General features: G+C 37.2%; 1 protein-coding gene across 2 annotated transcripts; it reads right to left on the bottom strand.

Moving 5' to 3' along the window:
- Window positions 1-2408: 2408 nt before the first annotated feature.
- Window positions 2409-10364, bottom strand: LOC104608365 (glycosylinositol phosphorylceramide mannosyl transferase 1-like). 2 transcript variants are annotated; one of them, XM_019199617.2, is made up of 5 exons: window positions 9824-10364; window positions 4044-4440; window positions 3702-3865; window positions 3506-3576; window positions 2409-2744 (listed from the first exon to the last, which is right to left on the bottom strand). In XM_019199617.2, the coding sequence occupies exons 1-5, from the start codon at window positions 10090-10092 to the stop codon at window positions 2725-2727; spliced, it is 921 nt and encodes a 306-aa protein (XP_019055162.1). In that variant the 5' UTR covers window positions 10093-10364; the 3' UTR covers window positions 2409-2724. The 2 variants fall into 2 exon arrangements, with proteins under 2 accessions (XP_019055162.1, XP_088746872.1); XM_088890746.1 differs by having other exon boundaries at window positions 4044-4437; window positions 9824-10361.
- Between the last annotated feature and the right edge of the window lie 766 nt (window positions 10365-11130).

Below are 11130 nucleotides of genomic sequence, written 5' to 3'. Positions count from 1 at the left end.
TCTGTTCTTTTCTGAGAGTCACCCTTCTTAGAACCACCTCCGACATTAGTATCTGAACTTCCCCAAACAGCTAGAGCAACTAGCTCCCCCTTTGTAGAATTCATTACATTTCTTCTACTTTCTTCTGATTGAACCAAGGCATAAACCTCCTGAACTTATGGCAAGTCTTTACTTCACAAGATCTGCACCTTAATGGACTCATATGAAGGATTCAGCCCCAAGAGGAAGGAAAATACCCATTGTTGGGATACAAGTGATTTGTATGCCTTTGCATCCTCATCACGCTTCCAGTTAACATTCTGATAGTGATCAAGTTCTTTCCATATTGATGTCAGATCTGAATAGTACACCGAGAGACTCCTTTCCCCCTGCTTGCAAGTGGACGATTCAGCTTGCAATTGGTATATCTTAGCATAGTGTCTCTGCTCTGAATAGGTGGACTTTGCTTGTTCCCATATTTCACAAGCAGTTTCAGCCCACATAAAAGTTTTTCTCACCTGTGGCAGCATGGAAACCAAGAGCCATGGCATCACCATACTATTTTCTTGGTTCCATCTATCATATTCAGCACTTCCGCTCTTCGGTTCCTTCATTTTCCCATTGATGTATCATATTTTTCCCCTAGCAGTAATGTAGAGTTTTATTCCCCTAGACCATTCAAGGTAATTCAGACCATCAAAGGGAATAACAGCCATGGGGAAACTCATATCCATTCCCCCACTTACCCCATTTTGATTTCCATAAATCCCTGAAATAGCAGAATTCTCAGAAGACATGGTCAACACAGAATTTTTTTATCAAAAGACTTCAACTTAGGATCCCTCCTTATATCAGAACAAAAAGCTCCACACACAACAAGTGATTAGTCCACCCACACTGCAGTTTTTGGACTTAATCTGAGTACAAGACCAGCACCAATTTCCAGAAAAAACAAGATGACAGATCTGATTTTCAGACCTGTACGGAGTAGCCGTCCCGGCCTACAAGTTTTCTCAGAAGGTCTACAAGCAATAATCACAAGGGGAGATCCTTACACACAAGGCATCAAGCCAACAAGTAGAGAAAACAGGTCATACGTGACCTACAGCAACGTTTCACAGGTACAAGATCACACAACCCAAAACAGAGGAAAAACCTCACAAGGGTGTGCCGACCATTCAGTGGTTCAGGTCCATTCATTTTCCTCTTGGTACACGACCAAGGGTAGATAAGAAAAGAAAAAAAAATGGGGCAGTACCAGTTGCAGGTCTGATTTGATCAACCCAGATGTATTCCTCTGTTCTGCCCAGATTCAGCAGCTTGGAGAAGACATTTGATCGCCCAAATTCAATGGCCACACTCTGATACCATCTTGACAGTAAATCTGACTGAAAATTACAGCAAAAGAGAAGAGAAGAGAAGAGGAGAGAAGAGAAGAGAAGGAAGAAAGAAGAAGAAGGATTGAGGCAATGGAACAGTGCTGGTGGCGCCAGCTTCATTATAATATATAGGGCGAAAAAATAAGAAGGGAAATGACCCTTGTGCCCCTACTAAGTGATGGTACAATAATAGATTAAAATAAAAAAGGCTTTAATCAGCCAAACAGACCCTAGAAAACATAAAATCAATTATTTCAACAGAAACAACCTAAATAAAACCTAAGAAGACCAGAGACTCGATCTTTCTAGGGAGGGTGCAGACATCTACCATCCAGTGCCTTTACTTGATCCATCTACAGTAAGCCTAGCAACCACCCAGAAGGTGCAGCCAAATCAGAATAAAACTATTAACACCTCTTTTGGCTAACTCATGAACTACCCAGGGTTCTGCCCCATCCAAATACCCCTCCTTCCCCCTTTCTTTCGCTTACGTCTACAGTCTACCAGCAAAAGATACCACAGAGGCACAGACCTAACAGCAGCCACCAGATGGTCTTAGAATGGATCTTGTACCGCAATGATCAGGATCATGAATGATAACATGAAAGGGAAAAAACATCTACATTGAACCTTTCTTTCTTAGTCGTGATGGCATGAATAGCTTGTGTTTAGATTAGATTAGTTGGATTTTGACTTGGTGACATACCTCAGAATTGGAATTGTCAATCATGTGTATCTCCGGATTCTGTAGTAGTGGGTTTTATCCACAACTTCAGGAGGTTAGCAAAATGGGGATTTTTAGCCTTCCTATTGGAAGTTCTTAACGAAATGAGAAGTAGAGGGGGATAGTAACTTGAAATTTCTGGAACTGAAACCAAGGAAGCAATGGAATTTCAATTCAATTTTGCTCCCATGATCCAAAAGCAGCTTTACTATTTCTACTGACGACAAAGTTCTTATTTCAGTCAACTGTCAGTATGCCATTCATAACAAGGGTTCTTTGGAGAACACGTGCAAAGATCATAACAAAGGTTCTTTTGGCAGTGTGAATTTCGTTGGAGCCTCATGAAGCAAATATTTGTCTTTACTTTTATGTGCATAACTAACAATAAATACCACCACAATTGTTTTCTGGGGTCATGGAGAAAATAACAACTAGGCAACAGTGATGAACAGATGTTCCATTGAAAGAAGAACCAGTAAAACAGAGGGAGTCACTTGATGATTACCAGAACCACTCGTGTCTTGCATCCACCACCTTTGCATTGGTCGATACCAGAGGCATGGTCCCATAGAGGGAAATAAAATCATTGAGGCATTTGTTCCTCCTATTGCTATGTCCCTTCAGACTGCTGATGCCTGATGATCAGATTTCATATATCTTCCCTGTGAGTGTAAAGACCATGTTCATTAGAAAAAACAAGTTTAACTGTAGGTTCTTATCATGGAACTAAAATAATCAAGTCCTCCTGAAGTAAGAGAATATAAGTCAATTGACCCAATCAGCTACAAGGTTTATCATATAATAACCCAATAAAAAAAGAGCAAAAGTTTAAGAGCAAATTTGAAAAACAAAAACTGAAACTTGGAAAACTAGTACAAGATCCAAAGTTTCTTCAAACCAATAATAAACAGACCTTGCCATTTTGTTTACATTTGATTAGGAACTTTTAAATCATTTCACAAATTTTCAGAAATATCTAGAATCATTGGTGATGGTCTGCCAAAGAAACGCTTTGAAAGTGCTAGATCATGATATTTGAAAGAAGATTACTTTCTTTTTGGTCAAATATAATAACTCTCATTGTTTAAATGATCCCAATGAATGAAGGATTTTAGTTTATGTAGATTACCAATATATATTCCAATAGAACTATCCAAAAGATGCAACAAAACTAAAATAAAATACTTCAAAAACCAAGATATTGAATATCTTATGCGATTCTGCCTGCTCATGTTAAATACTGCCAACTAATGCCATCACAAAGGGGAGGGTAGTGCAAAAGATGATTGGGCTTGATGAAATGCACAGTGATTTTATTTTGTAGAACATTCATCATGTATGGAAAAAATATAGACAACCCTGTCAGATATAGAAAGGATGAATTTGGTCATGTCTCCTTAGGCACTAAAATAGTAGAAATTACCTCTAACCCATATTGGAGGAGCACCAGTGGCATTGGCAACAAGTAGAGACATTGCAATGTCTACACAGTTTCTGTAAGGAAATTGAAGAGAAGAAAACACGGATTTAGAGACAATCTGTCTCAGTCACAAAAATGAACACTAAGACATGTGGATGTGCCAACATATAATACCTCCTCAGAAGAAAGTTTAACATACCTTTCTCTGGTTACATAATCGTGTATTGATAAGGGCATCTTGAAGGTGTACAAATCCAAGTACTTCCTGTGAAAAAATGCTGCTTTTGAGAGGACCATGCTGTAAGTACCCATCCACCAAACGGACCACCAACCTCCATATTTGTAATATGCAACACCATCCTTCTGTATTGGATGAAGAAACTATTCAGACAACATATGCATGTATTTATTTTGAAGCAACAATGTACAACCTTTGAGTTGCATGTAGACCCAAGTTGACATACAGACAAACTAGAATGCCTGATACAAGCAAATCCTAGTAATTAAAAGCAAATATTAGAGGGTAAAGAAAATTACTCACCCCTACATCCAGCCAATGCATGCGGGGAACAAATCCAACCATGGTGGATGGAGAACTTTGCCATACAGTGAACGCAAAATTCAGGGTATAACATGGAACAATCACATCATCATCAACAGAAAAGATTGCATCTGTCCTGAGGTCCTCAATTGGCTTAAATCTATTATTCAGATTATCCTCCTCATTTAGATCAAACCTGAAGTTAGGCTTGTGTGCAGTTTGTGATTTTGAAAATACAATATCCCTAAGATAATCTATCAAGCTGTTTGATGGTGGATCACTCTCACTCCACACATGTATTGCATCAGCTCCACTACAAGATGCATAGTGGGCCACAGCTTGCCTAAGAAGAGAGTTACGCTTCCATGTGTTAATCAGCACTGTATACCCACCCCTGCTAGAGACACAAAATCACAAATTCTATCAAAGCAGTGGATGAGCATGTATAAAACAATAATTAATAAAGGAAATCAATAAACAAGGACAAGCAGATGAAATTGGTCCATAGCAGAAAGTCTAACAAAATGTATTATGTGGAAAAACAAACCATGAATTATGCAATAGATAAATAAAAGATAAGATGTATTCTCTCTCTAAGCTGGAAGAACCGAAAACATAGTAACTTTTACATGAACAATTTGCACAAGTTCAGTTACAATTGGTTTGAATAACGCAATCCTAACTGGATGAAAGCTCAGTTACAAATGGGCATAGGGTTAATGGTTGGGAGCTGCTTAGATTAGGTAGGCAATTCAACTATATTTGCATATGCAATGTCTCAGGAAGGGATTCTCCTTGTTTTGTGTGGCCCATTTTTCTCTTTCCAACCAAAAAGAAAAAGAAAATGGAGTTTAACCAGTCTTACAAAAAGAGTACTTGTCCATTCTTATCCACAGCTTTGTCACCTTTGGACATTTTTTTTTTTTTGATGAATGAAAGTAGTTTTATTAAATCATATATCAATAGTACAATCATCCTAGGAGGAGGCACGAGATGTTACCCCCCCTAGGACTGAACCATATACACCAAAACTACCCAGGCCTGAGAAACAATTACAAAGTAGCCCAAAATATATCTCCCCTTGACACCCCTTGCCTGGCCAAAGAATCAGCCATTGCATTTGCTGATCTTCTGACCCACTGAAACCTGACAGTCATATTCCTTGTCATCCATTTAACTTTCTTTAACAGATCCCTGTAGCCCCAACAGGCTGTTTCTGGGCTAATTAGCCAGCATACTACTACCTTGGAATCCCCTTCTACTAGCAGATTGGTCACTCCAATTTGACTAGCCATCTGTATACCTTGTACCGCTGCTAGTAGCTCTGCCCTTACTGAATCGCCTTCACCCACTGGTCCTGAAAAAAGAGACAACATATTGCTGTCTTTGTCTCTCAGAATCCCACCTATTCCCGATTGCCCTAGATTACCTTGGCAGCTACCATCAAAATTCAATTTTACCACACCATCCGAGGGAGGGGGGGAATCCATTCAGCTTGTGATTTGATCTTGGTGGAGACTGCAGCAGCCACTGCAGCCCAATTTCTCCTTAAGTCATCAAAGGAGTAATCTGCCAACAAGTGTGAAGATTTTAACCATGAGATAGTCCTTGTCAATATGCATTCCTTGATTTCAGCAAGACTTCTTCCCTGTTCTTGAAATATTCTTGCATTTCTCTCCTCCCATACAGTTCACAACGTAGTGGCTCTAATACATTTCCACATTAGCTTCCCTCTTTTTGTCAATCTCCCTAAGGCAGCCGGAGTGAACAACAGCTTTACTTCAGAGGGCAAATTCCACCTGCACCCAAATAAAGAAGCAACCCAGTTCCAAATATTGGTAGCGAAAGAGCATGATATCACCAAATGGTTACAGTCCTCACCCCTCACTTTACACAAAGAGCACCAATTAGGACAAGCACATAAAAGGTTTCTTCTTTTGCAAGTTTTCCACAGTATTGATCTTACCATAATAGGCTTCCCAACAGAACACAGCTATTTTGGGGGAATTGGTCTTGACCATACCTCTTTAACGGGAAAGACCTGAGAGGAGGGGTTGGAGCAAAGGGCTTTAAAGAAAGAAGCACAAGTGACCTTTTGACATTTTGTATACAATATTTTTTGCTTATCATGGAAAAAGATAGAATCTTGCTTCTCTTCTTTAACAAAAACTTGGGGTTCTACCACTCCTAGAATAAGGCAAGAATGGAGTATTACCAAATTAAAATGAGGTCATACCATTACGGTACAACATATGCTTGAGATAAACTTCTTCTATTAGGTCAAAGATGTTTTAAATAACAGGCACCTTAGAAATTCAGAAGGATTCAACTTCCTATGAGAAGGGGGGAGGAGAGGGAAATTTATGGTCACTAGAGGAAGAGGTAGTAATATAGGATGGGATAGGGTTCCTACTCATTTAGGTTTTGGTGGTGGGCTTTGTGGGGTGAATGAGGGGCTGTGATTGATTAGAGATGAAGGATATGAATGGAAAACCAAGGAGAATACTTGCTGTCCACCAAAGAACGTACAAGAACTTAGGAAAAGATAGGAGAACTCTTGCTGTTAGGGTGAACAGCAAAGAGATTGATCACTTAGAAGAAGAAATAAGAGAGAGAGTGGGAAAAAAAGAGAGAAAAACTTCTAGAAACAACCAAGATTCACTAAACCAAGCTTTATTTCTTCAAATAAACTCTCCTTCAACTCCCATTATAATGACTCTTTTTATAGACTCAACTTATTAACTCACATGTCCCTTTACAGACTCCGATTAATTAGGACTAGGAAACTGACCAGAAACAACTTCTAATTTCTTTAAAACTAAGACGAACCCATAAGTAATCCATTAGGACACTTAAATAAGGGCTCCAACTCATAAACAACCTTAATAGCACTTTTCTAATCCTACTAAAACTAACTTAATTTAATGTGCAAAAGTTACCATAAATAGTAATCTCAAAGCAGTAATGAAAATGAAAAAACGGAACCCTATTCTGAAGATCCACAACTAGAAAATGAATAAAAAAGCTGAAACAATACCAATCTCCTATAACCCAAAAAATTCTGAAATTGGTATAGGATTTGAAAATTTGACTAACTCTCCATTGATTCTTTTGTTGCTTCCACTTCTGAATCAGGTAGACAGCATCAAGAGCGAAAATCTTCTCTTGTAACCTGGGTTTGTTGGGTAAATCCATAGGGGTTCCTAGAAATAGGTTGTGCTGGGGCCATGGTGGTGCTTGCAGTTCATAAGTACATGCCATAACTCGTTCTTTTGTTATGGGTTTGGCAGGTTCAGGGTTTTTGATTGCTATTGTGGCATTTTTATTGGATCTTAGATGCCTTGTATATTTGAGGCCAATTTTTGGGGGGTCAGGTGGTTTGGAGGTTTTTTTTTTTTTTGCTCTATTATCTAGTGTGTATGCTTCTTGTATACATCTTTCCTTTTTCCTTTCTAGCATTTTTTTTCAGTTTCTAACATCATTGGCTAAACTAATCACCCAGAAATAGAAAGTATTTCTCCAGTTTTGACTCAATAGAAAGACCAAAAGAATTTCTAATCTCTAGCAATAAGTAACTCAAACAAACATGTGAAACCACCTCCAAATAAGAAATAAAAACTACATCTACTTCACTTTTTGGGTCTCAGGAGGAAGGGTGGGTGCATGTTCTCTATTCAAATAAAGTAGGAAACATCCCCACCCCAAAAAAGGGAAGGTTAGGGATTCCTTTGAAGAGCCTCCTACAAACTCTCTTTTAATCCGAAAGTAAGAAGGAAAACAAAATCTACTTCACCTATGATGGAAATAAAAATTGGTTGACACTAAAAGATGGACACAAAATAGAATATTTGCAAAATATAAGTTTTCTAAACAACTTATATCTAACTAAAAAAAAGAATATTAGAATTCTCTTTGCTCCAAACCATAACTCTCTTAAACCCTATCCAGATCGAATGATAAGTCTTGTTTGTATATAGATCATTATGCTTTCTAATGAGAACAAAATAAAGGCATTTAGGCATGTTTTAAAATAGAAAAATTGAGACCATCAGTAAAGAAATGGAGTTCAAAAAATGTTCAACATTGGATCCATTTGCCTGGTCCACAAATCCAGTTATACTGTTTTTGTCCTATAGATGCACATCTGCATGTACACACATATTCGGGTAAACTTCCGTATTTGCATACAGTGCTAATTCCTTCCAAACAATAAATATCAGCAAAGAACACTGAAGTTCACTGTGGTGAAGGGAGACATAGAGCATTTCAGGGGGTTAAGAGAAATGCATCTATGTGTACCTCTTGGAGGTTAGACTGAGCAGTGAAGATTGTTCATATTCCAATATTATCTATCAAGACTTGTAATTATTAGGCCTCAATACATAGTAGAGAAATTTTATCTTAAGATAGTATGGGATGCATGGAGTTCCATCCTAGTGGATAACCAAATAATCTGTCCCTTCCTTTTGCAAACTTAACCATTATCCTATTCAATTTATCCTCCTGTATTTATTTTTTCAAGATTTCTAACAAGGAAAAGGGAGAAACATAGAGAACAAATATTCAAAAGACTATGACTCGAAAGCCTACAACTCCCTACTTTGTGAAAGAATATATATATATATATATATATATATATATATATATTGAAATTCCATAATTCCATATAGAAGCCTCTTATGAAAGCCAAACTATGAGGATGACTCCATTCTTCTCATGTATGAAGTAATTCATTCCAATGAGTTGTTTCCATTGGTTTTAGTTGTGTTCTCCACTATTTTTAAGACAAATAAAAACTCAATATGTTCTATTGAAACCCTCCATGGCATGCATTACCTCTCATCTCTTGAAGAATCCGATTTAGTTTAAATAACTGTTCCGTGACAGTTTAAAATGGAAATAGATCAGAAACCTATCTTACATGATACATCATAAGATTTAGCTACTATTTTTTGATAGGTGACTTGTAAATTTTATAAATTTGTAGAAAAAAGGAAGAATGGATATGTACAACATTTGTAGTGGCAAAGCACCCCACATAAGACTTAACTTTTTAATAGTCAACCTAGTAAAGGTAGATAAGTATTTTAACATTGTTGTTTTCTTTATTGATTAAAGAAAACATTGTTATTTGCTTTAGGTGGAATCAGAAATCGCTTCAAATTCTAACAAGAAGGCAACACTTTGCAATTGTAACAAAGCATGAATTTCCTGCTGCTTCAGAAGAAATGCTGAATGAGAGAATTTTGCCTTGTCTGAGATACAAGAAGTAGCTCCTCCTTGAGCATGTTATGGAATTGTCACTGTCTATCTAAATTGTTGCTAGGAGCCACAGTCTATGCACTCTCAAAATACCAACAAAAAATGCCGAACAGGAAAAATGGCACCATCAACAGCCCAATAATAAAGATCTACCTTAAAATCTGAACAACAAACAACCAAGGCTACAGACATGCCACTCTGCACGCCTGCCCATCAGCTAATAGTAAAAAACGGACCATCACAGAAAAAAAAAAAAAAATTGAACTTTTCAACAGAGCTTTCTATTAGCACAAGCACATAAATCGAGATTCACAATTTAATAATAGGGATAAGTACACTGTACTCCGCCTTAATAATAAGCTAAAGCAAGGGAACCAAAACTTCCTCCATCGGAAAAATCAAGCCGACAAAAGAAACCAATTCAAAGCGTAAGCACGACAAAAGAAAAAGGAAACGAAACCAATCCACCAAAGGGGAAAAAGAATAACGGTCGGATGGGAGAAAAAGATGGAGCTTACCGAGAAGGAGAAGAAACGGACGAAGGGTAGTGAGGGTTCCATCCCATGAGAGAACCGATTCTAGAGCTGATAAAAATAACGGCGAAGAAAATGCACAAGGCGAGAAGGAGCTTAACCTTGGCGGCTCCGAGCAACTGCCGGATTCGACGGAGCAGAAGCGGCGAGCGGCTACTGTAGACCCCTCGGGTGGCCGCCTTCTCCTTGGCAGGCGAATATAGGCCGCTATCCCCGGCGGAGATGTTGTCTCTTGCACCGATGATAGCCGCCATGACTCACCTTCATCAAACAGAGGAAATGATCTCAGGGACGTAATTATCAGTCACATTCGCCATTTGATCTAATTGATACTCTAAATTACGCCAAAATATGAATCCCTCCTCGAGTGTCGACCACAAAAAGAAAACAAAAGTATTCTTCAAGCACCGGTTGCAGCACAGAAAGGTGATGGTAGAACTTAGAAGCAGCGGTTGGTGACTTCGGTTGGTGTTATGTTCAACTGTTCATCAGCTCAACTGCTCAAGCGCGGGGTTTGTAAGACATAATTACTGGTAATGCCATCAACATTCTCATAATTACACTTTTGTACTCGGCTACATATTTATCATTCTCTTCCATCATTAATTACCCAGATTCCCGGAAAACATAATTAGGCTTGTATTTTAATATGATTCACAATCGGTGCTTTTATTATAGTCTTTTTTGGTAATAAAAATTAAAAAGGCTTCGACGAAATAAGGGAAAACCGATAACCCAACGTAACAAATTGTCTAAAACTCCGTAACTTTTCAAAAATGTCTAAAATTCACCATGTCACTACCATTAACGGTGTTAATATATTATTATTTTAGTCTTCATAGAAAAATATAATATATATATATATATATATTAATATTTAAACATAAAAAAAGTTAAAAAAATATTTTCAAATATAAAATAATAAAAACAAAAAAATTACAAAAAATAAAAAATTATAGAAATTGAAAATAAAATAAAAATTTATTTTCAAATTATAGAAATTATAGAAATTGAAAAAACAAAATCAAAAAATAAAAATTGTAGAAAAAACATCAAAAATTATAGAAAAACACAGAAATTACAAATAAATAACAAAAAATACAGGAAAATTTATAGATCGTAGAAAATATAAAATATAAAAAAACATTGGAAATTATAACAAAACACTAAAAATGCAAAAAAAAATGAAAACCTAAAAAGACCATTTTTCCTCTAACTCGTCATTCAAGGGTAATTTGGTCATGAAAATTGTTATTTATGTTGATGTGGACACCTCTATTAAGAGGCATTAA

The sequence above is a fragment of the Nelumbo nucifera genome, chromosome 6 (genome assembly GCF_055504915.1).
Source record: "Nelumbo nucifera cultivar China Antique chromosome 6, China Antique-T2T, whole genome shotgun sequence".
NCBI lineage: Eukaryota > Viridiplantae > Streptophyta > Magnoliopsida > Proteales > Nelumbonaceae > Nelumbo > Nelumbo nucifera.
Note: the sequence above shows the minus strand (reverse complement) of the source record. Positions and strands in the feature narration are given on the sequence as shown.